This window comes from Salvelinus alpinus, chromosome 16 (genome assembly GCF_045679555.1).
Source record: "Salvelinus alpinus chromosome 16, SLU_Salpinus.1, whole genome shotgun sequence".
Taxonomy (NCBI): domain Eukaryota; kingdom Metazoa; phylum Chordata; class Actinopteri; order Salmoniformes; family Salmonidae; genus Salvelinus; species Salvelinus alpinus.
This window is the reverse complement of record NC_092101.1, coordinates 39,285,431-39,313,360: the sequence shown is the minus strand read 5'-3', so window position 1 is coordinate 39,313,360 and position 27,930 is coordinate 39,285,431. Positions and strand designations below refer to the sequence as shown.

At 41.4% G+C, this 27,930-nt stretch overlaps 1 protein-coding gene across 3 annotated transcripts; it reads right to left on the bottom strand.

Annotated features, from left to right (window-relative positions):
* On the bottom strand, positions 1-27,930 carry dnai3 (dynein axonemal intermediate chain 3). 3 transcript variants are annotated; one of them, XM_071346182.1, is made up of 24 exons: positions 27,837-27,930; positions 27,217-27,298; positions 27,008-27,052; positions 24,440-24,624; positions 21,524-21,628; positions 21,129-21,278; positions 20,770-20,969; positions 20,389-20,505; positions 19,136-19,326; positions 18,021-18,145; positions 16,887-16,976; positions 16,058-16,150; positions 14,095-14,217; positions 11,036-11,109; positions 10,721-10,874; positions 10,340-10,436; positions 10,159-10,185; positions 8,768-8,892; positions 8,425-8,488; positions 5,574-5,704; positions 5,180-5,384; positions 4,857-4,948; positions 4,599-4,721; positions 1-1,096 (listed from the first exon to the last, which is right to left on the bottom strand). In XM_071346182.1, exons 2-24 carry the CDS (start codon positions 27,263-27,265, stop codon positions 959-961), a joined length of 2,703 nt encoding a protein of 900 aa, XP_071202283.1. In that variant the 5' UTR covers positions 27,266-27,298; positions 27,837-27,930; the 3' UTR covers positions 1-958. The 3 variants fall into 3 exon arrangements, with proteins under 3 accessions (XP_071202283.1, XP_071202284.1, XP_071202285.1); XM_071346183.1 differs by having other exon boundaries at positions 14,095-14,214; XM_071346184.1 differs by lacking the exon at positions 10,159-10,185.

Below are 27,930 nucleotides of genomic sequence, written 5' to 3'. Positions count from 1 at the left end.
TATGTATATATGTTTATATATTTTTTATTTTATTTAACACTTATTTATACAGGTTTTTCTCATTGAGATTAAATTTATTTTTCACGAGAGACCTGGTCCAACAGCAGCAGGGAGAACAATGTTTCAGACAAAACAACTTACATACGGTCACGCCCTGACCTTAGAGATCCTTTTTTCCCCCTATTTGGTAGGTCAGGGTGTGACTAGGGTGGGAAATCTATGTTTATATTTCTTTGTTGGCCGAGTATGGTTCCCAATCAGAGGCAGCTGTCTATCGTTGTCTCTGATTGGGGATCATACTTAGGCAGCCCTTTCTCCCACCTTCTGTTGTGGGATCTTGTCTTTGTGTGTTGCATGGTTTGCACTCCTAGCTTTACGTTCGTTGAGTTGTTTATTGTTTTTTGGTGGAACATTTAATATTAAAGAAAATGTACGCCTACCACGCTGCACCTTGGTCTTCATTTAACGACGGACGTGACACATACACTTAACACAACATTGAACAAACCTATAGACACACATACAGAACAACAAATACATATTACATAAAGAAACACAAATATCATAACAAAAAACAGCTGACTTGTGTTTGTGAAAAACTCACTCATTAACTCTGAGGAATCTCTCCATTCACTACATGTACCCACAAGCAAAACAAGAGGCATACAGTTTTCTGAACAATTTACTAAAACCAAATCCAGCTTTTAATACTGTACATAGAAAATAAAAAGTGTAACAATTCCATTTTCAATTGAATAGACACTTTGTAGTACTGTGTTAAATGAGTTGTGTGGTAGGCCACTGGTTTCAGGGAGCATCAGACATCAGCCTGAACACTGGACACCAGGGTTGGGGTCAATTCCAAGAAGTAAACTGAAATGGAATTGACCGCAACCCTGCTGGTCACACAAGGTGTGATATCAGGTGTCAGACTGAACAGTGGATTAGGGTTAAGATGTCAGATGTCAACCTTGTTTGTGTCTGGCAGCAGCCCCATTTCCTTCAGGATGACCGTCTCCAAGGACAGGTAGTCCTCATACTCCTTCATGGCCTCCTCCAAGATCTGCTCCACCTGCTTCTCTGGTATGATGGGTTCCTGGGAGGGGGACAGACCAAGGAAACATGCTTTTGGTTCATCTTGGAAAAGAGAAATTAATAACAACCAAAATCATATGTTGTTCAATTTATTTCAACCCTTCAGACCAATTGTGAGACCTCTCACAACAACCTCACAGAGACAGATTCCCAGCTGTTGATAGTTTTCCATCATAGAGAAAATGTAGAACTCTATCAGATTACTATCTCTGTGATCAGTAATTACTCTACCTTGTCAGGGAAATGCAAAGATCAGTTATATAAAGAAGGTCAACCAACCCATTGTATTGTCTTTCATAATATCCTTCTATGGTTAAACCTAACCTCATTCAAAACATCAGAGTTTGTGGTCTCCCTAGCAACAGGCCAGGACTAGCAAGTACAACAATTCAGCATGTGGTGTGAGAAAGTGAGAGGATAACAAAGTGAATGTTTTTTTTATATATAATGGCCATTTTGAATTTCTGTCTTATCAGGGCCAGACGGGAGAAAATCTAAACACACACACATTTCTGAAAACAGTAATCACCGTGTTTGGTTTTAAATTCTTGAGGTCTGCTTCTTTGTAGCCTACTCGTAAAAGTATTTGGTCTGGATGGAATTTAATTTGTGTGTTTCTCTCCAAATGAGTGCAAAATAATAGGTTGGGAGACATGTCTGAATTGAATGTTGGTTGTTTACTTGAAAATAAATGTATTCACTAGCCTTAAGATAGTCTTCGATCATCTTGACATAAGCCAGCGGGTTAGGGGATTTATTCTAAACTTTAATTTGTCCCATAACAGTAATTTTGTTCTGTCTGTTTGGGAAGAAAGACAGAATAAATATACATGAGCTCTGGGACAAATGCGCTATCATTGTTGCACAAAGATATAAAACCGTGTTTCAATCATAATCACTGTAATTTTCCCTTATATGTAGATGGTGTATAGTTTAGATTGGGAGTAGACATTCCATGGTGGGTGGCAAAGATAATTTAAATCTGATGATTTAGAATGATCTTAAATGGTTACAGACTAAATACTGTTTAATGAGAATGAGAGCATTTAAAGACTGAGTGAATTAAAGGTGAATTAAACAAACTCAAAGTTTGCTCAACAACAGCAACTACAACAACTAGAACCAAACTGGCAAGGTGTTCTTTCAGGGGGACACAAGGGGAAGTATACGTATTTTTCCCAGTAACCTTGGTTGAAGTCACAGCCATAAGTTGCCCACTCAAGCATCAGATAATGGGTCTAATGGTTATGTGAAACCAGTTAGCTAGTTTTGCAAGGAGTGCTTTCCTTAGCCTGAAATGTTTGATAAACCAGTTAACTAGTTTGGCAAGGAATGCTTTCCTTGGCCTGAAAGGTTTGATAACCGCTGTCCAGACATCTCCCTCTGATAGACCATTATGGAGTGGATGTGAATATTACAGACTGTACACCTCTCCTGCTCTCTGCTGCTAAGAATCAAATACCAAGCTATGAATTAGTCATGAGAGTGAACAGATTCCCGCTCCTCTCACACACTTGACTTTGCAGAATTGGACTGAGCTCATCTACAGTTGAAGTTGGAAGTTTACATACACCTTAGCCAAATACATTTCACAATTCCTGACATTTAATCCAAGTAAAAATTCCCTGTCTTAGGTCAGTTAGGATCACCACTTTATTTTAAGAATGTGAAATGTCAGAATAATAGTAGAGTGATTTATTTCAGCTTTTATTTCTTTCATCACATTCCCAGTGGGTCAGAAGTTTACATACAAAATACTAATTGAGTGTAGCTTTCCTTTAAATTGTTTAACTTGTGTCAAACGTTTCAGGTAGCCTTCCACAAGCTTCCCACAATAAGTTGGATGAATTTTGGCCCATTCCTCCTGACAGAGCTGGTGTAACTGAGTCAGGTTTGTAGGCCTTGCTCGCACACGCTTTTTCAGTTCTGCACACACATTTTCTATAGGGTTGAGGTCAGGGCTTTGTGATGGCCAATACGTTGACTTTGTTGTCCTTAAGCAATTTTGCTACAACTTTGGAAGTTGTGGCAAAATTGATCCATTTGGAAGACCCATTTGCGACCAAGCTTCAACTTCCTGACTGATGTCTTGAGATGTTGCTTCAGTATATCCACATCATTTTCCATCCTCATGATGCCATCTATTTTGTGAAGTGCACCATTCCCTCCTGCAGCAAAGCACCCCCACAACATGATGCTGCAACCCCTGTGCTTCACGGTTGGGATGGTGTTCTTCGGTTTGCAAGCCTTCCCCTTTTTCCTCCAAACATAATGATGGTCATTATGGCCAAACAGTTCAATTTTTGTTTCATCAGACCAGAGGACATTTCTCCAAAAAGTACGATCTTTGTCCCCATGTGCAGTTGCAAACTGTAGTCTGGCTTTCTTATGGCGGTTTTGGAGCAGTGGCTTCTTCCTTTCTGAGCGGCCTTTCAGGTTATGCCGATATAGGACTCGTTTTACTGTGGATATAGATACTTTTGTACCTGTTTCCTCCAGCATCTTCACAAGGTCCTTTGCTGTTGTTCTGGGATTGATTTGCACTTTCGCACCAAAGTACGTTCATCTCTAGGAGACAGAACGCGTCTCTTTCCTGAGCGGTATGACGGCTGCGTGGTCCCATGGTGTTTATACTTGCGTGCTATTGTTTGTACAGATGAACGTGGTACCTTCAGTTGTTTGGAAATTGCTCCCAAGAATGAACTAGACTTGTGGAGGTCTACAATTTTTTTTCTGAGGTCTTGGCTGATTTATTTTGATTTTCCCATGATGTCAAGCAAAGAGGCACTGAGTTTGAAGGTAGGCCTTGTAATACATCCACATACACCTCCGATTGACTGAAATTATGTCAATTAGCCTATCAGAAGTTTCTAAAGCCATGACATCATGTTCTGTAATTTTCCAAGCAGTTTAAAGGCACAGACAACTTAGTGTATGTAAACTTCTTAGTGTATGTAAACTTCACTGATACAGTGAATTATAAGTGAAATACTCTGTCTGTAAACAATTGTTGGAAAAATTACTTGTGTCATGCACAAAGTAGATGTCCTAACCGACTTGCCAAAACGATAGTTTGTTAACAAGAAGTGGTTGAAAAACAAGTTTTAATGACTCCAACCGACTTCAACTGTAACTTTGGGTCAATTAAATCCGTTTGCAAGACTTACAGTATGTAGCTGATTGTCACCTTCTGGCTCAAGACGTTGAGAATAACTTAGAAACAGGTACTCAGGAGTACACACACATTATGCATCAAGCAATCTGTTAGCAATCTGTTATGTCATGGCTGTCTTAAATGATTTTGGGAAAATATATATATATTTTTTTTTTAATGTGCAGACAGCCCAACTTTAAGCAGGCAATATTCGATGCTCTGGCTTTAAACGTATGAGCTAAAAATGGCAAAACTTTAGAACCAGTTTGAATCTGTTCTGACCATGTGACATTATACACAGATAATGTTTTCCATCAGTTAATAATCATCTCTATATACTGCATCTCACCATCTTCTTTCTCAGCTCCTCTGCCTCGGAGTCTTTCTTCTCCTTGGCTCTCATCTCCCTCCTCTTCTCAAAGTACACCAGCCTGTCCACCTCCTTCTCAAAGTACTTACTCATGCTCAGCTTCTACACACACACACCACACACACATGCACGCAGACGGAGGATGGTAGAGTTATATCAAACGCATTGGAGATAAAAAAACACAGATGGTAAAATTGAATCCATCCTGTTGTCCTAGAGGCCACCTCCAGTACAAACCTCATTGCTGGAGGGGCTGCGAAGTGTCCATGGGATCTCCAGAATATGCAGAGTGCCCAGGTAATCAGACACAGCCAGGAGATGCTGCTTTGCTGTTTGTACAACAAACAAAAAGTGAATCAGATTAATACAGAACTTTCTGAATCCAACAATAAATAAATGCAGGGATCCAGCAGCAGCAGCAGCATTAGCAACATAGCCTGGTTCCAGATCTGTTTGTGCTGTCTTGTCAATCCTACTGCCACAATGACCATAAGAGTTGGCAAGACAGCACAAACAGATCTGGGACCATGCTGGCAGCACCAAGATCAGCGGCGACTCACAGGAGACGATCCAGGGTTTGATGCATGTGATCTGGGTGGCAGTGATGTTCTGGGTCTGGGAGGGCTCATGGGTCTTCTCCAGAAGGTCCCACACATCGATGTTCCCATCCTCCTTACCGATGAAGAGCACAGCTGGACGTGACTGGGACCAGTATCCCACAGTGCACTTCTTCTGAGAACACGATGACTGGATGATGGGGCCGTTCTGAAAGGTCGTAGATCACAACAAGTTCAAATGCTTAAAAACATTTTATAAGCCTTATCATATAACCTTATAAAGGCTCATATATACTTACAACAAGTTAGAATGCATTATACCTGCAGGGTTTAAGTTAAGTGATACCAAATTATCTTAATGAGTCTGTGTTTGACCAAATGTTGTTATTGTTGTTACCATGACGCCCTCCTTCCAGATGGCAAAGGTCCATCCTCCCACGGTCAGAATGATGTCTTTAAAGAAGGGAGACCGACGAACAGTGTTCACCTGCCCATCATGGATTATAAACCGATGAGAGGGCTTGGCACCTGAAAAACAGAGAGAAGTAGACAGAAACAGAGAGAGAGACAGAGAGAGAGAGTGTGCAGTTAAAATTGGCAAAAAACACATACATTTCTTTCAACAGGGCCGGGCGGTGACACGGGGGAGCAGCTTAAGCCCACCCTCTTCAACATACATATCAACGAATTGGCGAGGGCACTAGAACAATCTGCAGCACCCGGCCTCACCCTACTAGAATCTGAAGTCAAATGTCTACTGTTTGCTGATGATCTGGTTCTTCTGTCCCCAACCAATGAGGGCCTACAGCAGCACCTAGATCTTCTGCACAGATTCTGCCAGACCTGGGCCCTGACAGTATATCTCAGTTAGACAAAAATAATGGTGTTCCAAAAAAGGTCCAGTTGCCAGGACCACAAATACAACTTCCATCTAGACACCATTGCCCTAGAGCTCACAAAAAACTATACATACCTCAGCCTAAAAATCAGCATCACAGGTAACGTCCACAAAGCTGTGAACGATCTGAGCGACAAGGCAAGAAGAGCCTTCTATGCAATCAAAAGGAACATAAAATTCAACATACCAATTAGGATCTGTCTAAAAATACTTGAATTAGTTATAGAACCCATTGCCCTTTATGGTTGTGAGGTCTGGGGTACGCTCACCAACCAAGAATTCACAAAATGGGACAAACACCAAATTGAGACTGCATGCAGAATTCTGCAAAAATATCCTCCATGTATAATGTAAAACACCAAATAATGCATGCAGAGCAGAATTAGGCCGATACCCGCTAATTATCAAAATTCAGAAGAGAGACAAATTCTACAACCACCTAAAAGGAAGCAATTCCCAAACCTTCCACAACAAAGCCATTACCTACAGAGAAATGAACCTGGAGAAGAGGCCCCTAAGTATGCTGATCCTGGGGCTCTGTTCACAAACACAAACAGACCCCACAGAGCCCCAGGACAGCAACACAATTAGACAGAACCAAATCATGAGAAAACAAAAAGATAATTACTTGACACATTGGAAAGAATTTACAAAAAAAAAAGAGAAAACTAGAATGCCATTTGGCCCTAAACAGAGAGTACACAGTGGCAGAATACCTGACCACTGTGACTGACCCAAAATTAAGGAAATATTTGACTATATACAGACTCAGTGAGCATAGCCTTGCTATTGAGAAAGGCCGCTGAAGGCAGACCTGGCTCTCAAGAGAATACCTGTTGGCACAAGAAAAGGAAAACCAGTGAAGAACAGACACCATTGTAAATAGAACCTATATTTTTATTTATTTATTTTCCCTTTTGTACTTTAACTATTTGCACATCATTACAACACTGTATATAGACATAATATGACATTTGAAATGTCTTTATTCTTTTGGAACTTTTGTGAGTGTAATGTTTACTGTTAATCTTTTACTGTTTATTTCACTTTTGTTTATTATCTATTTCACTTGCTTTGGCAATGTAAACATCTGTTTCCCATGCTAATGAAGCCCTTAAATTGAATTGAAATTGAATTGAGAGAGGGATTACCCCAGTTCAACCACATAGGAGATGGGCCACATTGTCAGGCGGTGGGTGTAGCTGGTGCATGAAGTCAGGCGCAGGAGAGCAGAGATGAGTGAACAACGCACTTTACTCAAGAAAATAGCACAAGTAACAGTACCAATATGCGAACAATAACGGTTGCCACAAAACACGGGTGAAAACAGCACCCGGACAAAACCAGACGGAAACGTACTGACATGAACAATAAACAATCACACACAAAGACATGGGGGAAACAGAGGGTTAAATACATGACCAGTAATTGGGAGATGAAAACCAGGTGTGTGGGAAAACGAGACAAAACAAATGGAAAATTAAAAATGGATCGGCGATGGCTAGAAGACCGGTGACGTCGACCGCCGAACACCGCCCGAACAAGGAGAGGCATCGACTTCGGCAGAAGTCGTGACACACATGGAAAATGAGTCTGAGGTAGGTATGTGTGTCTGTGTCTGAATGTTTCATCAAGATTTGAATCAACAGTGGTGCCATGTCCAAGGACCAGTATCTTCCTATTGGGATACAGTAATAACGTTAAAGCTAAATAAACAGTCTACTGACCACTGGGAGCACATATTATAGTATAATAATGTCATTTCCCTTGGGAACCATTTCCCCCTTACCATTAACTAACATGAGGAACGTGCTTTATAGGGAGCAATTTACCATTAATGTACAAGCAAATAACCTTTGTCTACCCTGACACTGTTGTGACATGAGACACAGTTTATTATTAAGTAATCACATTCCTGTGCCCTGCCAAAACGAGATGAGGGAACCAAGTTTAATCTCCTGTAATTGGTCATAAATTGCTGAATGGCTCAATACTTTAGTAGTGATACTATTGTAGTCTAGCAGCCATGATATTAAATCTATTTCCCAGACAGTAAATGCCTTGTTTTGTTTCTTGACTGCCTCAAATCTCTTGTGCTTAAACAAACTATGATTAGGAGGAGAATAGGAGATCCTGAAGGCATTGTTTGAGTCTCCATGGAATCTGTAGAGCAGTTACATTCATGATACTTAAGATATATGAAACAAGCAACCAATCTCCCAGATTACTCAGAGCTCTAGAGGTTTAGGAGATTATGTATTTTCCTTGGCTGTGAACCAACGGACGTGTTAACTGTAAGAGTATAGTTTAAATGATATTATAGATAAAGTCTCATTTATGATGATCTTACTGAACAGTCGTCCAGAGTCGTTGTCCTTCTCCAACTTCCAGTCTGTGTACACAAGCTCTCCGTCCTGAGGGCAAAATGTGGTAGAAAGAACAAGTTGTAGCTGAGTTTTACCTTAGTGTAACTAAGCCCCAGGATGGATAGTTTACAGTTGGCATACAGTATGAAGTGACCTGTGACTTGAATTGAGTTCTTCATGAAAAGTATTAACTCCATAACTCATCAATGAAACACATTCCACCTCTAGTAGTATGTACTTTTCAGTTACTTGATAATAGTTCCCCCTTGGAACTCCCTTCCATCCATCCATCCATAGAATAGCTATGGAGAAGAAAGGCTACGTTACCTCGGTCCCTGCGTATAACTGGGTGCAGATGTCCTCCAGCGGTTTGAGTTGTTTGGCTGAAGGCACTCTGAGCAGGGCGTATTCTGGAGCAACCTCTGACCTCTCTGCATTCAGGTGGGCCCTGTCTGTCAGGGGTTAATAGGGGGAAGCACAGAGTGAGCAGTGTTGTTATGCAGTTAAACATCATAGTTAGGGCATTTATTCCAGATAGCCTTTTGTAGCTCTTTAATGACTGTTACTCTGTGAGTGAAACAGGCAGGGCAGTTGACCGGAGAGCACGTGGGGCTGTGGCTCTGTAAGGCTTGGTACCAGCTCAGTCATCTGACCACCACCAGCAGGAGAGGGAGAAGGTAAGGAGCAGCCATTTCAATGACAAAAGCCCCACTGTCTGCAGTGATAGTGCAGGACTGGACAGCGTGTTCACAGCCCTTTATCGCCATATTATATTAGCTATCTCTAGGGTATATCTGTCTGATCACTACACACTATTAGTTATAGGAGATGTAGGCTACTCATTATAACTGTGATTAAGATCAAATTGGGTTACACTAACAAACGTTCCAGTGATGACTGATGACATTGATCATCATAGCGTCATTGATGACACGAAGATCACCACCTTCTATAATCTAAACCTAGTGTTCCTATTGGGTTGGAGGATCGTAGGGAGGAGTCTTTAAGACAGGACAGGTAACACCTTCCAATCAAGACTCTCTATGTTAGTTACCTGACCTTCCATTCTCTAACAGACAAAGCCGCTACCCACCTTAACTCAAGACAGCTGACCCTATTCATTACATAGATCATATCGAAACAGCCCACGACATGCCCAAAAAACGCCCCAAAATTCAGCACTTTTTAGGTTCAGTAACTGAAAATGAATTCATTCCATAACCATTATGAAAGCTGTGTGTATAAAGGCAGATCTTAAAGCAGCAAGACAAAGGCAGGTTTTCTTCTTGATGTACCACCCGAGACACAGTAACATCTTTTGGCCCCAGGGGCTCAGCAGCATATTGCAAACAGCTGACAGTCAACAAGGTTAATGCCCCCTGACTATGAGAGCCTTGTCTAGGTCTGGGACCGATCGTTTAATAAAACAGTATGAAACCAGAGGCGAGAGGGGTGAGATGGGTGAGGGGGGGTGGTGAAGGGACAGACGGACATGCCCCACTGATCATGGAACTCACTGATCCAAAGTAGAATCTGAGACAGTGGCACACACACACATACACAAGCATGTCGAACGCAATGTACAGACACACTGACAAACACATCACACACTCCACAGACAGTGTGTGCCCTGCGGGTCCATTACAAAGAGTAACTAGTCTCTTATATCTTTATCTCCTAAGATTCTTGATTTGAAGACAGATGTTGTTTTGGCTTACTGTTTAGTGTTCTGCTCATCTGTGTTGCTTGAAGGGGTTAGAAAAAAGGGAGGATGAAAATAGGAAAAGAAAGTGACAGCAAGAGAAATAAACAGAGGGAAGGGAGATGCTCACCTGCATCAATGCCTGAAGGAGAAGGAGAGAGAAAAAAGGTAGAGGAAGAGGGAAGGTAAATACTCACCTGCGTTGCTACCTGTATGGTTGTCACAGGTGTTGTCTCGCAGGCTGATTTTCAAAGGGCTGTATTCCCCGCTGGTATCAATCTTAGGCAGGGAAACCTGACACATGACAAGACGATAGCTTTGACATCTATCTAATGCCTTTAGAGAACTGTCAAACACACAGTACATTCCAAAAATAGGCAACACTAGGAACACCACTCTCCCTTCATATTTTCTGTGTGTAATTCCAACAGATTAGAAGTGTAGGGGAAAATTAAAGTGTAGATAAAGGGTTGAAGTGGAGACTGAACCCTGGTCTCTGGGGTCATACCAGGAGTGTTACCAATTAACCAAGGGGTCTGTTATAAATCAGTAATGGTACAGTATGATATATGCTGTACCCTGATGAGTGGTTTCCATGTGAGGTCGAGGTGTTTGAAGGTGTTGGGAACACCGTGAGGATTCTCCAGGGGTTTCTCCTCCACCTTCTGTTTCCGCTGGTCGGCCATGGTCTGGAGTACCCTCGGAGCACGAATATCCCAGAACATCACACAACTGGTAGGGAGAGACAAACACAGGGAAAACAAAAGAAACAAACAAAAACACCAACAAAGAGGCATCTAAATTATAATTGTATTGTTTTTCATTCAATATTTAAAAAAATAAATAAAACGATTGCATTTAGTCAGTCATTTAATATTAATGTCACTTTGTACCAATCAGGGGCGCAGGTGACGATCTGAACACATATTCCATTCCTGTTCTCCATCGGTACCCCCATTCTAGAGACCTTATCAGAATGAAAGAGAGAAAATGAATGAATATCTACTACACCACAGGTAGGCTTTTCAGTCCTTGTCACGGTGAGTAATGATATCCCATTTAGGGTCGAAACCTTGTCCTAATAAAAGGGAGCACTTGGGAGCATAGACCATTGTGCAGCTGTATTTTAGTCCTAGAATAATGCTATCCCTCCCTCTATGGTTTTCCAGGTTTGGCTCCCTGGGGACACTTTGATAATTGCATGGTTTCACTTAAACCAACGACTGTCCGTGGATTGTAACGAAGCGTTGCACCACCCACACGCTTCTTTAGACATAAGACAAAAGACACACTTTATTAGATGGTATAACCAATGAATGTTCACTCACTTCAAACGCAGAGCATACAAGGAGATTGAGGAAGGGATAACTTCATTACTATCCACCTCTTTAATAAAACCATGTGAATGTAGCCTGGGTGTCAAGTCTGTTTCTGCTCTCTTGCCAACTCCTTCTGGAATTGTCATGCTCAATATTACACTGGCACCCAGGCTAGTGTGAAAGGCTTGTAGTGATATTATTACTAAGACAGCACTATATAGGCATCACGACAAGTCACTTGAAGATACGTGTTACCTACTATTACCTGCTCTGACCTGTTAGGGAGGCTTGTGTTGACAGGATCCCTGACATAGAGATGATCTCTATGGTGCTTCCTGACGTAGATGGACCATAGCAATTATGTCTAAAAGCCTGTTGTGACATTCACCCTTGACCACTCCTATAAAGCTATTCCTATAGACCTTCTCTACTGTGACTACTTTCACTGATCATCTATCTCAGATCCTGCTAAAATGTATTGTGTAACGGTCAAAGTGCTTTTAAGTCAGATTGGATCGTAAATTAAACAGGGTCATCATATCAAAATTAGACTCAGAAATCATTAGTGTGATAAGAGGACCTAGCTAACCCTTTTAATGTAAGTGTTTGAATATCAGTGTGTAAATTAGGTGTGAAGGCTTAAAACTGTCAGTTGAGTAGTTCTCACTGAACCCTGGTAGGTTGGTACTTAGTTAAGTGTATTTACTTTAGATCTCATAAGGTGGGGCCTCCCGAGTGCTGCAGTGGTCAAGGGAATGCATCGCAGTGCTAGCTGCGCCACTAGAGATTCTAGGTTTGAGTCCAGGCTCTGTCGCAGCCGGCCGCGACTGGGAGACCCATGGGGCGGCGTACAATTGGCCCAGAGTCATCTGGGTTAGGGGAGGGTTTGGCCGGCAGGGATGTCCTTGTCCCATTGCGCACTAGCGACTCCTGTGGCGGGCCAGGCACAGTGCACGCTGACACTACAGTGTTTCCGCCGACACATTGGTGCGGCTGGCTTCCGGGTTAAGTGGGCATTGTGTCAAGAAGCAGTGCGGCTTGGTTGGGTTGTGTTTCGGAGGACACACGGCTCTCGACCTTCGCCTCTCCCGAGTCCATACGGAAGTTGCAGTGATGATACAAGACTGTAACTACCAATTGGATACCATGAATTTGGGGTGAAAAAAGGGGTAAAACATTTGTGCTGGGAGCCGGGTGTGTTGAGACCAAAACTTTCAAGAATGATTCATTTGGACAAAAACAGAAAAGTCAAATAGACAAGCACAAATCACATTAGTATTTTCCCATGGTAAGAAATCACAATCAAATAATTAGCTAATAAAGCATCTTAAAGGGATAGTTCAGGATTTTTGCAACCACCTCTAACTTCCTTCATACTGGATGGAGAGAAATATTCACAAGTTCATCTAACTCTGGGGAAGTAGATAAAGGGTGTCATTGCCAAAATCCCGAACTATCACTTTAAGTCAGTGGTATTCAAAGTCGGGTTGAGACAATTGCAGTGGTGTCGCCAAAATGAAATAATTTTGAACAAAAAATTAAGGGTACAGAATATTGTATGGGCCAATATATAAAAGTTTTGGGGAAAGGTAATTTGAGAAGAGCAATGAAAATTTTATTAATTAAAGTTTTTTTGTTGATTGAAAAATATAAATGTATTGATTTTAAAGGTCCAATGCAGCCATTTTATCTGAATATCGAATAATTTCTGGGTAACTAACAATGAAGTACCTCACTATAATTGTTTTCAATTAAAATGATCAAAAATAAAACTAAAATACTGTAGCTTCTTTACAAAGAGCAATTTCTTAAGCAAGAATTTTGCTAGGACTTTCAGGTGTTTTTTTCAGACAGCCCGTACACTTTATTTTTAAAATTTATTTTACCTTTATTTAACTAGGCAAGTCAGTTAAGAACAAATTCTTATTTTCAATGACAGCCTAGGAACACTGCCTTGTTCAGGGGCAGAACGACACATTTTTACCTTGTCGGCTCGGGGATTCGATCTTGCAACCTTTCGGTTACTAGTCCAACGCTCTAACCACTAGGCTACCTGCCACCCCACTAAAAGGGCATTATCATAATTTTCACAATATTATTCCAACCTCAGTGTGGAAATATATATAAATCACAGGAAAATCTATTTTTGACTGCACTGGGCCTTTAACATTCTGTTTCTAGATTTGGGGAGGGGTGGGGTCCCCCAGAAATTCTGGATAAGAAACTGGGGTTCCCACTGAAAAAGTTTGAATATCACTGCTTTAAAGTTTAGTCAAAAGACAAACAATTCATAATGATTCAAAAGTATCCCTCAAATTGCTCTCTTCATAAGGCATCAGCCTACCCTCACCCCGCTATCATCCCCCTACAGTAGGTATTCCCAAACTGGGGTATGTAATGACGTCGGGGCTACAGTTCCTCCCCTCATCCCCCTAAAGTAACTCCCCTCATCCCCCTACAGTTCCTCCCCTCATCCTCCTACAGTTCCTCCCCTCATCCTCCTACAGTTCCTCCCCTCATCCTCCTACAGTTCCTCCCCTCATCCTCCTACAGTTCTTCCCCTCATCCTCCTACAGTTCCTCCTCTCATCCCCCTACAGTTCTTCCCTTCATCCCCCTACAGTAACTCTGTACCTCAAAGGTTCCTGGCAGCCACTGGATGTCTGTAATGGGTGCTTTGTGGCCATTCTCTATGCCTGAGACAGCACAGTAACGCACCACAGGGGTCTCATTCTCCCGCTTGTCTTCAAAGCCCTGCTGGGGTGACAAACACACAGGGATTACAGCAAAAAGCAGGGTTTTAGTCACACAATACAGCAAACAGCAAACAGCAGGGTGGCATAAGCACTGTCAGGTCAATCAACAGGTTCCATACCATAATAGCACTATGGAGGATACAGAGTGAAATACTTTATTGTCCCAGAATTGTCCTTTCTATTCTACTAAAGACAGAATTCAAATAATATACAGTTAGTTGCTTTGCTAACACTGGAAATTAAGACCAGAATGTGGTTTATATTATATACAGAAGGATTTTTGTTTTTTTGCTCTAAATGGTTTAGGACCTAGAGCAGTGCATGTGATTTCACTTTGCACTTTGGCCACCGCTGTCGTTGGCTCTGTTTCTCATTAAGACTGAGATCACTGGCTGATCGGAAAGAGATGTAGACTTAGCAGTACAGCTGCATGCTTGGAGAGTGCTGTATATGTTACTGTTTGTGCATGTCTACTGGGTTATGGCACCCTTTTCCCTATATACTGTAGCGCACTACTTTTGACCGGGGACAATAGGGCTCTGGTCAAAAGTAGGGCACTATGTAGGGGATAGGGTGCCATTTGGGACACAGCCTGTCTCTACAAAAGGTGTGAATATGGCAGGTTAGGACATACACACGTTCCCTTAAAACCATACAGGGGTTTACAAGGCAGTAACAGGTGCTAGTAAAGGACATCTTTAGCTGATAGAACTGCCATTGTTTGTTCTGAAAACACATAGCTGTAATCAGATGTGTGTTATGTCAGCTGTGTGTGTGTGTGTGTGTGTGTGTGTGTGTGTGTGTGTGTGTGTGTGTGTGTGTGTGTGTGTGTGTGTGTGTGTGTGTGTTATTGGACATGAAAGACATAGAGACTATCAGGGGCATAGAGGGGTTAGGCAACAACTGGAGTGTGGTGTGTGTTGGTGTCGTTGACTCTGGATACTGGATGTTGACTCTGGAGTGAACAGGGACAGTGAATGGAGGGAAGGAAGATGGATGCAGCTGCTATCATATTGTACCAGGTAATAAACAAAGAATAAACTGAGATAGAGACTAATGAAGGTTGGATATTAGGGCTGTGACGATAACAGTATCGCAATATTTTTCCACTGCAAACATGAAAACATGAAGTTGACCAAACTCTTTTGTTCTTTAAAAACCTGCTGTAAAATATTGTGTGCTACAGGTTGGAAAATAAATACATGTGACTCTGGATGACAACATAATGATATTTGTTTCCATGTTTGTTTCATAAAGAAGTGAAATCCGCTTCATGTTTTGTTTCCTTGCTACGATACTAATGAATATCGCAATACTGGAATCGTCCCACCCCATTGGAAATGGGATGGATGTGGCAGGCAACAGCTTTGGGGTTCCAGGTTTTCTGCTTACTAGTTAAGGCTGCTTTTGCCACGGTATATGGTTAGGTTAGGTCAGAGATGGTCTATAATGTTGTAGTAATGTTGCCCTTGTAACAGGCTTTGGTTAGGTCTGACCTGGACAGAGTTGAGGTTTGTGGGGCTAAGCTGACTAAGTATATGGGTTAGGTCTGGCTTGCTGTGATCGCCAGGGTTGGCTTGAAAAGGACCATCAGGACCGCTGCATTCCCCTTTAATTAAAGGCTGAGGATGAAGAGAAACCCGGCAAGCCAATGTGTCATCATCTCACTGCGTCACAGGGCTTTAACTTTAAAACTTAGCCTAGAACTGGGCATCTAAATTGAAGATAATATTATGAACCAGAATTGGGACCCCTCATAGACTTGCAATGACCTCATCTGCAGAAGCATGCCATTGGGATTGAGTCAGTGTGATCAGGACAGAATGTTGATTAGTACTTACTAAAGCGTTGGTGTTTGCTGCTATGTTCTTTCCACCACTGGTGCGTGTGCCCTGTAATTGTTCTACGTGGGTGGATATATCCCATAACACAACCTGAGATGACAACAACACAAATAAGTGTATTACTCAGGGTGGATCAACAACTACACCTTCACCTCCTCTCATAAAACCCTCTCATTTTAACGTATTATTAATGCTTCAGTTTAATATGACACATTTCATGAAAGAAAACCACGGAGAAAACAATGGAGGATAATGGCCAAAGAGGAGAGAACGAAAAGGAGAGAACGAAAAGAAAGCTGCACCTTCTATAAACAGCTATTTATCTGTTTTATCAGATTCCCTTGAAATGAAGCCAGTGAGGCCAGTGAGGCCAGTGAGGCCTGGGACGGAGGAGGACATGGGAAATGAAATCTACTCCTGAGATGGTTATATAATACAGCCTCATAAGAAAAAATCCACAGTGCTGACAGTTAGTGGGCACTGAAACAGAGACAGGGAGGTAGGTAGATAGGTAGGGAGGAAGGGAGGGATAGAAGGAGGGAGAGAGGGAAAGGGAGAGAGGATGAGGGAGAGGGAGCAGGGAAAGGGAAGGGAGAGAGAGAGGGAAATACGTGGGTGGATATATCCCATATTCCATAATACAACCTGAGATGACGAGAGAGAGAGAACGTAGTTGAGAAGAGTATTAACATCAAGAGAGAAACATTTGGTCAGCAGCACCAAAGAGGGCAATAGAAAGATGTTAACTTAGCAGTAAAGAGATGGAGGGAGCGAGAGAGAGAGAAAGAGAGAAAGAGAGAAAGAGAGAGAGAGACGGAGTCAGAACCTGGCCGTTCATGCAGCCACCAACAATAATATTTGGGTCGGAAGGACAGAACTCAAAGGAGAAGACGTCGTCTGGGCACTCCAACAGCAACTGCAAACAGCAGAAAAAGAGAAACCCACAGCGTTACAGTGGGCTGAGGCATTACATTTCAAAGCAGAGAGAGACTTTCAAGTACTAGGGTCCCTTGCCATCGAATGTATTTATTTATTCTAGTCATTCAATACACTCAGCATTTTAAATCCATGGCCTTGGCTAATCCCATGTGCAAATGATTCCATTTCACTGAACATAAAACAAACAAAAAATAACAGAGTAACAGCTTTGTAATGCAAAACAATGAGTTAGGCTACATTATGTTCAAGTGCAGCACTAAATTTGGTCTATTCCTAACAAGTGCAGAGCTGAATTTGGTCTATTCCTAACAAGTGCAAAGCTGAATTTGGTCTATTCCTAACAAGTGCAAAGCTGAATTTGGTATATTCCTAACAATTGCAAAGCTGAATTTGGTCTATTGCTAACAATTGCAAAGCTGAATTTGGTCTATTCCTAACAAGTGCAGAGCTGAATTTGGTCTATTCCTAACAAGTGCAAAGCTGAATTTGATCTATTCCTAACAAGTGCAGAGCTGAATTTGGTCTATTCCTAACAAGTGCAAAGCTGAATTTGGTATATTCCTAACAAGTGCAGAGCTGAATTTGGTCTATTCCTAACAAGTGCAGAGCTGAATTTGGTATATTCCTAACAAGTGCAGAGCTGAATTTGGTATATTCCTAACAAATGTGTTTATTTTATCTGCTGAAAATGTATTGCAGTATTTTTTTTAATCCCTAAACCAGCTCATATACAGTACTTTATAATGGCTCTATTATCCTTGGGTAAATTCAACTGTTCAACTCAATTGTAATTAATTAAGAGGCTCTTACTTCAACTTAACCAAACAAAGGCTTTGAATGACAGTTCAAAGCAACTTCTAAAGCCATTCTCTTTTTAGGAGAACTCATCTCAAACAGATCTGACGTGAGTCAAGGGTGAGAAGAGAAATATTGCTTGTAAGCTGTCAGTGAGGATTTATCCAGAGAGAGAGAGAGAGGTAGAAGAGGATGAAATGAAAGAGAAGACTTTGCCATACCATACCTGTGGGTTGATGGGATCAGAGAAGCTCCAGAAGAGAATGAGGGAGGGGTTTAGGAGCAGCTTAGTGGAGCCATTGATCCTGTCCTCGAAGGACAGCCTCTCTGTCACAGCCACCGCTATCACACCTAAACACAACCACGTATTCTTTCTTACTATGTGTAATACGGATTGTGTCTGTATACCCATCTGTATGTGGATGTTTTCTATACATTCTGTCTGTATCTTCTGTCTGTACCTTCTGTCTGTACCTTCTGTTTAGCACTATTTCGCCAGCTCGAATTACGGGCATATGTAAATGTACTTAAAGGTGATTCTGATAAACACTGTCACAACGTTACAGAACCATACAGAAACTACCACAACCACATATAACCACTGTCAAAACCATACACATGTATTTGATACCATTCCGCTCCAGCCATTACCACAAGCCCATCCTCCCCAATCAAGGTGCCACAGACCTCCTGTGACATAGAGTCATTGAACACTGGTCACTTTAATAATGTTTACATACTCTTTCAACCACTTTATAAGTATATACTGTATTGTAGTCATGGCTCCTCCTATATAATACATGTTTTCATTTTTTTGGATTATGCGTGTATTGTTATTGTATTGCTAGGTATTACTGCACTGTTGGAGCTAGTAGAAACACAAGCATTTCACTGCACCTGATAACATCTGCAAATCTGTTTAAACGACCAATAAACTTTGATTTGATTGTAACACCCATACAGTAACTGATGATGATAAGTATTCTGTATGTTCTGTTCAGTGGCGGAACATTACTGTTCCTTCATTTTGACAGACAGTCACCCCTGTATATCACTGTCTGTCTGCTAAATGTAAATGATTGCACTGATCTTTTTTCGGGCCACAGTAACAATCATTCATAACCACACTCACACTGCAGACCCTTCAATACAGTAGGCACCTGTACTGTTCCCCTTGTCTCGACCCCGTGTCCATGTTCCTCATATTAATATGATTACTACCTCCTGGTTAATGAGGACGCTTCCTGCTGTACTTCCACCGGCCAACCCATTAAAGCCTCATTGAATTGAACTGGACGCCCATTCTAGTAACTCTATTTCTATGATGTTCCTGTCCCTTACCGTTGATGGTGGGGTGCCAGTTGATGTTGCTGATGGTCTTGTCCTTGCTGAAGTGCAGGTCAGTGAAGGACTGGTACTCCTTCAGGTGTGGGTCAGCCTTCCGTCCGTAGCCACTGTCCTCCTCACTCAGGGCCTTCCAGTCGTCAAAGAACACATCCATGATTTCATTCTGCTGGATGGCTATCTCAAACCTGGGAAGTTCATTTAATAAAGAACACACACATCTTTACAGGGCATATACACTCGAGACGGCATCGCGCGGTGAAACAGCGGCTTCCCATTCATTTTCAATGGAAGGAAAGCTGTGAGAAGCAGAGTGGGCGGGGGGACAGTTGGGCGATGCGAGCATGGGCGAGGGAGCTGAACAAGGCGGGACTAAAATTGGGAAAAGCTGAACTTTATGCAAATCTACAGCGATATCACGGCGCAAGTAACCAATCGAAGCTCACCATAGCTTCCAACCCCTACTGGATTGGCTGACAATGGCTGTTGATACTTAGCACTACCTAGCATGCTTGCTAGCTTGTTAGCACCCACATGCAGGCAGCCATAGCGTGGCTAGGCGAGTTACTGCTGTATAGTATAAAACAATTTTTGTGACATTGTCAGCTAACCCATCTACAGTATATCTCGGCCGTCAGGTGAGGTGCTGACTAACAAAAGATAAACTATATATATATATATAGTTTAAGTAATACTCTCATCTCTCCTTCTCAGAAAAAAAAATGTTATGTTAGCCTGGATCCTGTCTCTGCTCAGCTATTACATTCCACTCCTTGTCACTCCTGTCATTTGCCAAATACTCAGGACTGGCAAGGAGTGGAAAGTTAGCTAAAAAGACTGGTAACCAGACTAGTCTGATGTACAGAACAGGATGGAATGTAGAACACAGTAGGTCATGTAATAGATTGATGGTATACAGATAGGATAGGACTTTATCGAGTACTAGTCAATAAAATGTTATTTTAGTTTGACTTTAAAAAAAAAACATTAGAGCTTAGATAATGAGCAGAAAACATACATCAGCATAAACCATGGAGAATTGCCAGAAGAAAAGTTAAGTCTCCATAAGTTACTTTGTGCATATCTTGATCAGGCCTTGGCTTTCATAATGTATGAGAGTGGATTCCTCAAGGCCTCAAGGCTGCACTATAATGTATAACTCTGGTTGGCTTTCAGTCATTCCATGCATTAAAACGCTCCCCTTGAGTCCCAGACACTCGATCGTATCCATCATTTAAATGATCCCTTACCTGGAGGCCACCGAGTTGACAAAATTCTTCAGATTCTCAGATTGGAGGCAGTTCTCTTTCTCCTCCTTGCTGAACTCTCTGGGTTCGTACTGCGTGCACATACTCCTTGGATATGTCCTATGGAATAGAACAATAATGGATAAAGTAGGCAAACTTTTGCTTCAATGTTTAATTCAGATCATATTTCAGTACAGGGTATAGTCATTCTAAAATGATAAAGCATTTGATGATTCATTGTAATGATTCATAAAAAAAGTGATGAATCATTACAACACATCTGACATTGTTAGGTACTGCCAATGTGGACTAGTAGCTACAGGACTGTACCATGGTCTATTTTCTTCCCCTGTTCTACCTGGCTCTAGTTACAACATGACCTACCATTGTGTTTGGGTGCTGGAGCTCTTGAGGTTGGGGATAGTCTGCACCCCAGTGTGTCTCTCCATCTGCTTGAGGCTGAAGTTCTTGTCCTGGTAGGGGGTACATTCAAGGAAGCCATCCTTGGTCTCCATGGCATTACGGTCAGAGAAGAAGATCGGTGCCCCAAACTCCCTCCGCACCCTGGAGATCCTATACTTCAACTGAGACGGAGGAGGAGAAAGAAGAATGAGTGGAGAGAGAACTTAGCTATTAGATCATTATCTAATTCATTCAGAACAATCATTTAGTGACAATTCTATTTTCTGTTTTGATATTTTAATTATATTTTTAGGGCCCTAAATGTTGTTCCGGTGTTTTACCCTGGGTCTGGAGTCAGTGACAGACTCTTCCTCTATCTCCTGTTCGCTGCCCAGAGAGATCCAGGGCTGGGGTTCAGAGGTTTTCTGAGCTGCAAACACCTCCGACGGCTCCCGCTCCAAAGCTACCTCAACTCCCAAAGCCACTACAGGCTACATGGGCCAGACATACAGAGAACACTGTAATGAGTAATAGGGATTATATTGAAGACATGAATGATATTCTTCTTTAGATGTTTTGAATTTGAATCATTACTTTCTTTACTTATTTTATAATCACTTTATCATTCATATACAGTAGTAAAGGGCGTTTTTCTCCTAGTATGTCACATAGTACTGTTTTTAAAATGTTTTTTTCTTCTTCTGAAGAGCAGAATAATGGTGGTAAATGGACTCACCTTTAGGTGCCTATCCTTGGCATCTGCTGTTAGAACCAGGTAGAAGCTGGATCCGTAGATGAAGTCTCTGTCGTAGACCAGGAGGAGCTCATCTTCAGGGTAGTCCTGTTGTATCACATAAGAGAGAGGGCATTGAGAGCACAGTGCACTGCACACACAGAGACTAGCAGGTTGGCATAACATGTAAGTACAATTTGACTAAAACAGTGATATATTTTCAAAACCAGATTTTTTTACTCTTAACCTTTAAAATGAGTGCCATTGTGAGTGAAACATGAACCAGTAGATCATTTATAAGGGCTGGGGGGTCTTCGTCAGTGAGAACCTGAATTGTTGTCTCAAGGTCTTAGAGAGGACAAACAACCACCCACACGTCACCATGGAAACAGCACTACCCCACACAGCGGAGTGATATTTGATGATCAGGGTTGGGGAGTAACGGATGACATGTAATCCGTTTCATGTAAAGGCATTGCAAAAAAACGGTAACTGTAATCCCTTATGTTACCAGCTAAAATATTGTAATCAGATTACAGATTATTTTGAAATACTTGATGATTACTTAAACTCAGAAAGGATGTTTGCGAGGGAAAAAAATATGCTCAAACTTGCACACTTTTGAGAGACTTAAAGGGGCAATCTGTAGTCTGTAGTCTATTTTTGGACTTATAAATTATATAAATATATACAGTGCCTTGCAATTGTATTCATCCCCCTTGGCGTTTTTCCAATTTTGTTGCATTACAACCTGTAATTTAAATTGATTTTTATTTGAATTTCATGTAATGGACATACACAAAATAGTCCAAATTGGTGAAGTGAAATGAAAAGAATTACTTGTTAAAAACAAAATCAAAAAAAATACTACAGAAACGTGGTGCGTGCATATGTATTCACCCCCTTTGCTATGAAGCCCCTAAATAAGATCTAGTGCAACCAATTACCTTCAGAAGTCACATAATTAGTTAAATAAAGTCCACCTGTATGCAATCTAAGTGTCACATGATCTCAGTATATATACACCTGATCAGAAAGGCCCCAGAGTCTGCAACACCACTAAGCAAGCGGCACCACCAAGCAAGCGGCACCACCAAGCAAGCGGCACCACCAAGCAAGCGGCACCATGAAGATCAAGGAGCTCTCCAAACAGGTCAGGGACAAAGTTGTGGAGAAGTACAGATCAAGGTATGGTTATAAAAAATTATCAGAAACTTTGAACATCCCACGGAGCACCATTAAATCCATTACTAAAAAATGGAAAGAATATGGCACCACAACAAACCTGACAAGAGAGGGCCGCCCACCAAACCTCATGGACCAGGCAAAGAGGGCATTAATTAGAGAGGCAACAAAGAGACCAAAGATAACCCTGAAGGAGCTGCAAAGCTCCACAGCGGAGATTGGAGTACCTGTCCATAGAACCACTTTTAGCCGAACACTCCACAGAGCTGGGCTTTACAGAAGAGTGTCCAGAAAAAAAGCCATTGCTTAAAGAAAAAAATAAGCAAGCACGTTTGATGTTCGCCAAAAGGCATGTTGGAGACTCCCCAAACATATGGAAGAAGGTACACTGGTCAGATGACACTAAAATGTACCTTTTTGCCATCAAGGAAAATGCTATGTCTGGCGCAAACCCAACATCTCTCATCACCCGAGAACACCATCCCCACAGTGAAGCATGGTGGTGGCAGCATCATGCTGTGGGGATGTATTTCATCGGCAGGGACTGGGAAACTGGTCAGAATTGAAGGAATGATGGATGGAGCTAATTACAGGGAAATTCTTGCGGGAAACCTGTTTCAGTCTTCTCGAGATTTGAGACTGGGACAGAGGTTCACCTTCCAGCAGGACAATGACCCTAAGCATACTGCTAAAGCAACACTCGAGTGGTTTAAGGGGAAACATTTAAATGTCTTGGAATGGCCTAGTCAAAGCCCAGACCTCAATCTAATTGAGAATCTGTGGTATGACTTAAAGATTGCTGTACACCAGCGGAACCCATTCAACTTGAAGGAGTTGGAGCAGTTTTGCCTTGAAGAATGGGCAAAAATCCCAGTGACTAGATGTGCCAAGCTTATAGAGACATACACCAAGAGACTTGCAGCTGTAATTGCTGCAAAAGGTGGCTCTACAAAGTATTGACTTTGGGGGGGTGAATAGTTATACACGCTCCAGTTTTCAGTTTTTTTGTCTTATTTCTTGTTTGTTTAACAAAAAATATATATTTTGCATCTTCAAAGTGGTAGCCATGTTGTGTAAATCAAATGTTACAACCCCCCCCAAAAAAAAATTATTACAGGTTGTAAAGGCAACAAAATAGGAAAAATGCCAATCCACTGATTCTTGAAGAATATAACTTAGAAATGCCTCATGAGCTTAGTTCAACTGTCACACTCCATGAGAAACCAAAATATAAGCTTGTTTTCCCCCAATGTTTGTAAACATTGTAAATGTAATAGCATGGATAAAACAATAATTTTGATATTATGGAGGGTCAGTCCTTGCATCTATTAATCTAAGAGTGGTTACATTTCTCCAGGCCCATCCGTCAGCTTTTTTACCAAAACAGAGGCGATGTGACCGTTTTGTTATGGTTAAAGACAGCATAAACAGATATGGGACCAGGCTAGGAACTGAGGCAGTGTTTTTCCCCCAGACCACTCAACCTAAACATGAGGCCTGTGAATCAACCATCATATTGGTTGGGAGGATATGACATTTTAGTAATTTAGCAGACACTCTTATCCAGAGCGACTTACAGTAGTGAGTTCATATATTTTCATACTGGTCCCCCGTTGGAATCAAACGCACAACCCTGGCATTGCAAGCGCCACGCTCTACCAACTGAGCCACACGGGATTGCCTGTATGCTTCCTCTGGATGACAACAATAACAACGACATAGAGATTAGCCTACCAGCACCAGCTGCTTCACGGGGCTGAAATCAGACACAGCTGCCCTCATCCTCATGTCCTGCACGATGTCCTCTTTCCTCAGGATCTTGTAGGGGTTGTCCCCCGTGACGTCCTCGTCACAGCGACACCCAAACAGCTCCTGGGTAGCCGAGGTCAACGTCAAGGGCAAGATGTCATTAGGATGACCTTGATGTGAGGGGGACAAGGTTCAGACTGTTCAGGGAATTTGTCCAATAAGAACACATACTTCTGTTTTCTGTTGCAATACATTTTGCTGTGCTGTGGCCTACCCAATAGAGTACCTCCAATTCCCAGTTGCAATAACAAGAAAATATCAAATACAAAAACGTACAGCACTGTTCTTAATTGTGTTTTATCTGATTGTAAAAAGGTATGATAAAACAAACATCATCACCAGCCTACAAACAATCAGAACAACAACATGATTCCAGTAACGCCATGTGTATAACACCAGAGCACGACAGTATCCACTTTGAAGCCTTTTGGTTAACAGGCTAGGAAGCTTCTCTTGTATACTTACTAAAATAAACTTATCTTGGACATAAACACAGGCTTACAGTGCATTGCATGCTATAGTAAACAGGGCTTTGCATAATTATAGCTCTCATCTCACCTGTGGCCTGCATCAAAGCCTTTCCACAGGGTTGAGGCTGAGGAGACCCAGAGAATGCTGAAGTACAACTTAAGTAACCACTTCCCAACTAGGTGTGTCTTCCCTTTGTATTCAGACCACCAGCACCCATGCCAAATTATTGTAGTGGAAACTCACACCATTCATTTGCAGTGGGTGATGTGTTAAACATGCCATGTGGTACTTATGGAAAATATGTTATGCTTGAGTGATGATGAGAGGTTAAATGTAACGTATGAAAAACAGGTGCCATCCCCCTTTGAAGGTAAAATCCATATAAAGTGTTTGTGAATCATATTGTTACCACCAACACCACACATTTTAAATCCACTACATGTATTGGAGTTTGTCTAAGACATCTCTTTAAATGACAGAAGATAGACCAAGCATATAGCTCCAACTATTCTCCAACACATTACATTCAATAGGGCTGTTTCATACTGCATCAACTGAGATGACCCTCCCAAGTGCATAATGCTACTATCATGTTCCCTTTACATGATAGCCGATGACCTAATTTAAAGTAAAAAGTTACCCTTTCCTTCTGCTGGTCTGGCCGGCATTTGATAAGACTTAAAATTGAGATGGAAGACCAAAAGCATGTTTGCAGGGGTGGCACTGAAACACATGAAAGCAGCTCTCCCTCTGACAATGAAGGTATGAGATTGAGTTGTAGAGAAATATACCAACGGTTATGTGTATGTCCACAGAGTTTGCAACAGTACACCCACGCTCACATGAAAAGCATGCATAGGGTATACAGGTTTCCTCCCACAAAGAGACAGTGCTGATTAATATATCATGCTCATTACATCACCGTTTTAAAGAGTCAAATAGGCTCAGGCCTTAGGCTTCCTCTGGCATCTTCTGTCCCTGTCTGAGTGAACATGCACCGTAGAGAACCAGCCCCTCTTACACAGATGGAAGCAATCAAATACAGGCTTGTCATTCAATCAGGAGGGTAGTTTGCCGAAAGATGTTGTTTTCTGTCTTGTTTGTTGTGGAACAGGAACACATTAGTGTTGAAAGAACACATTCTTTCTGCTACGATGGTAATCTGATGAGAGGCCAGATGTAGATCATGCAGGTGTTAATCAGACAGACCTGATTGTTCACAAGAGGGGAATTAGTGCCTTAGGACTAAGTTGTAAGGCTATAGTCATATTCTACTATGGCAGAGGCTGCAGTAATTAAGGAAAATAGTTTTCACATGACCCTTTGTGTTAGGGACCAGGATTGGGTAGGTTAATTTCTAATGTAATCCTTAACAGTTACTTGTTACCTGTCCAAAATTTTACTCAGTAACGGAATCTGATCACTTAAAGTTACGTTTAGATTACTTACCCATTAAGAGGCGTTAGAAAACGAAACGGGTCCATCAAATACTTTTGGTGTCAACATAGTGGTTTCTGACTTGTGGTCAGACTTGCTCAGTTGGAACAAACTTAAACTTGCAGCATTTTTCAATGTTGAATTAAATGTCATTGAGAAAACAGTCATAATGTATTTTAATGTAATCTGATTACAATATTTTTGCTGGTAACATAACTGATTACAGTTACAGTTAAAAAAAAAAAAAAAAAAAAGATTACATGTAACCGATTACATGTAATCAGTTACTCCCAAACCTTGTTAGGGACTCATTGCCGGCCTATTCAGAAAGCAGAGTTCAGGTTGCTAATGGTTTATGGAATTTCATGGAAATCAGCAGAGGAACAGTGTCAGCGGTCTACATTTCTGGAGCAGCCAAAAACCCAGGGAATTCACTGAACTCATGCTGGGGTAGTTTACACTTAATGTTCTATATCTAAGTTATAGCCATTGCAGTATCATAAGTTTGATATACAGCAAAAGAGCCAGGAATATTCAGGAACATTTTTGATTAAATAGTTATATAATGCATCAAATAAATCTTACCAGACCCTGCAACACTTCCTGCAGACGACTCATCAGCCTTTTTGTCTACATTGATTCAAAACAGCAGAAAATGTGAATTGTCATACTTGATGTACTTTTATTTTACTTTTCATTTATATTTGCATTAGTATCATTAAAATTAGGAAAATAAACATGACAGGTGAAGTATGATACAAAAAAGTCAGATGTACTGAAGGGATCATACATACCTTTCCCCTTACTGGTAGTGGCTGTGCTCTTGGGTCTCTTTGTGGACATCTCTGCAGTTAAGCCTAATCACAGAGATATTTGCTGTGGAGCATTAAGATATTGAGAGTTACTGTGGTGTATCAAACAGCCGTCTACACCTACTCTCTTTTGTCTATAAATTAGATGTGTCTAATCTAAAAATAAACATCTATGGAAATGGAGTGAGGCTTGTTCACTGTGATTTTTAGGCCAGTTTACAGAGCCGGATAGCCAAAACATGTGCTGTGGCGACATCCGGTGGCAAATACTCGCTACTCTTCTATTGTTAGAGACAGTGAAGACACAAGGCGAAACTAAACTGTGTTTAGAAAAAAACAATGATGATAGGATAGGAATTATAAAGTGTGTAAACGAGTTGGTGGAATTAGCTAACTGGTTGGGTCTCTGGCTGGCTAGTTAGCTAACGCCAGCTACAGCTAATTCTAGCTGGCTAACATTAGCTACAACATTATTCGAGATAGCCAGCCCTGTATTCGTCTGACTGCTAAATGTTGCTGTTAATCTTGTTAGCTATGTAGCTAGCTAGATGTTAATATACATGTTCAAATATGCACAAAGGCCTCCCTTATGTTTACCGTACATTAATTTCGGGTTTCCCTCATTCTCAGCAACCAAAATAAATCCCCAACTTTCGCTGTTCAGCTTCAAGAACAAGTTTCCTGCATCAGTTTGGT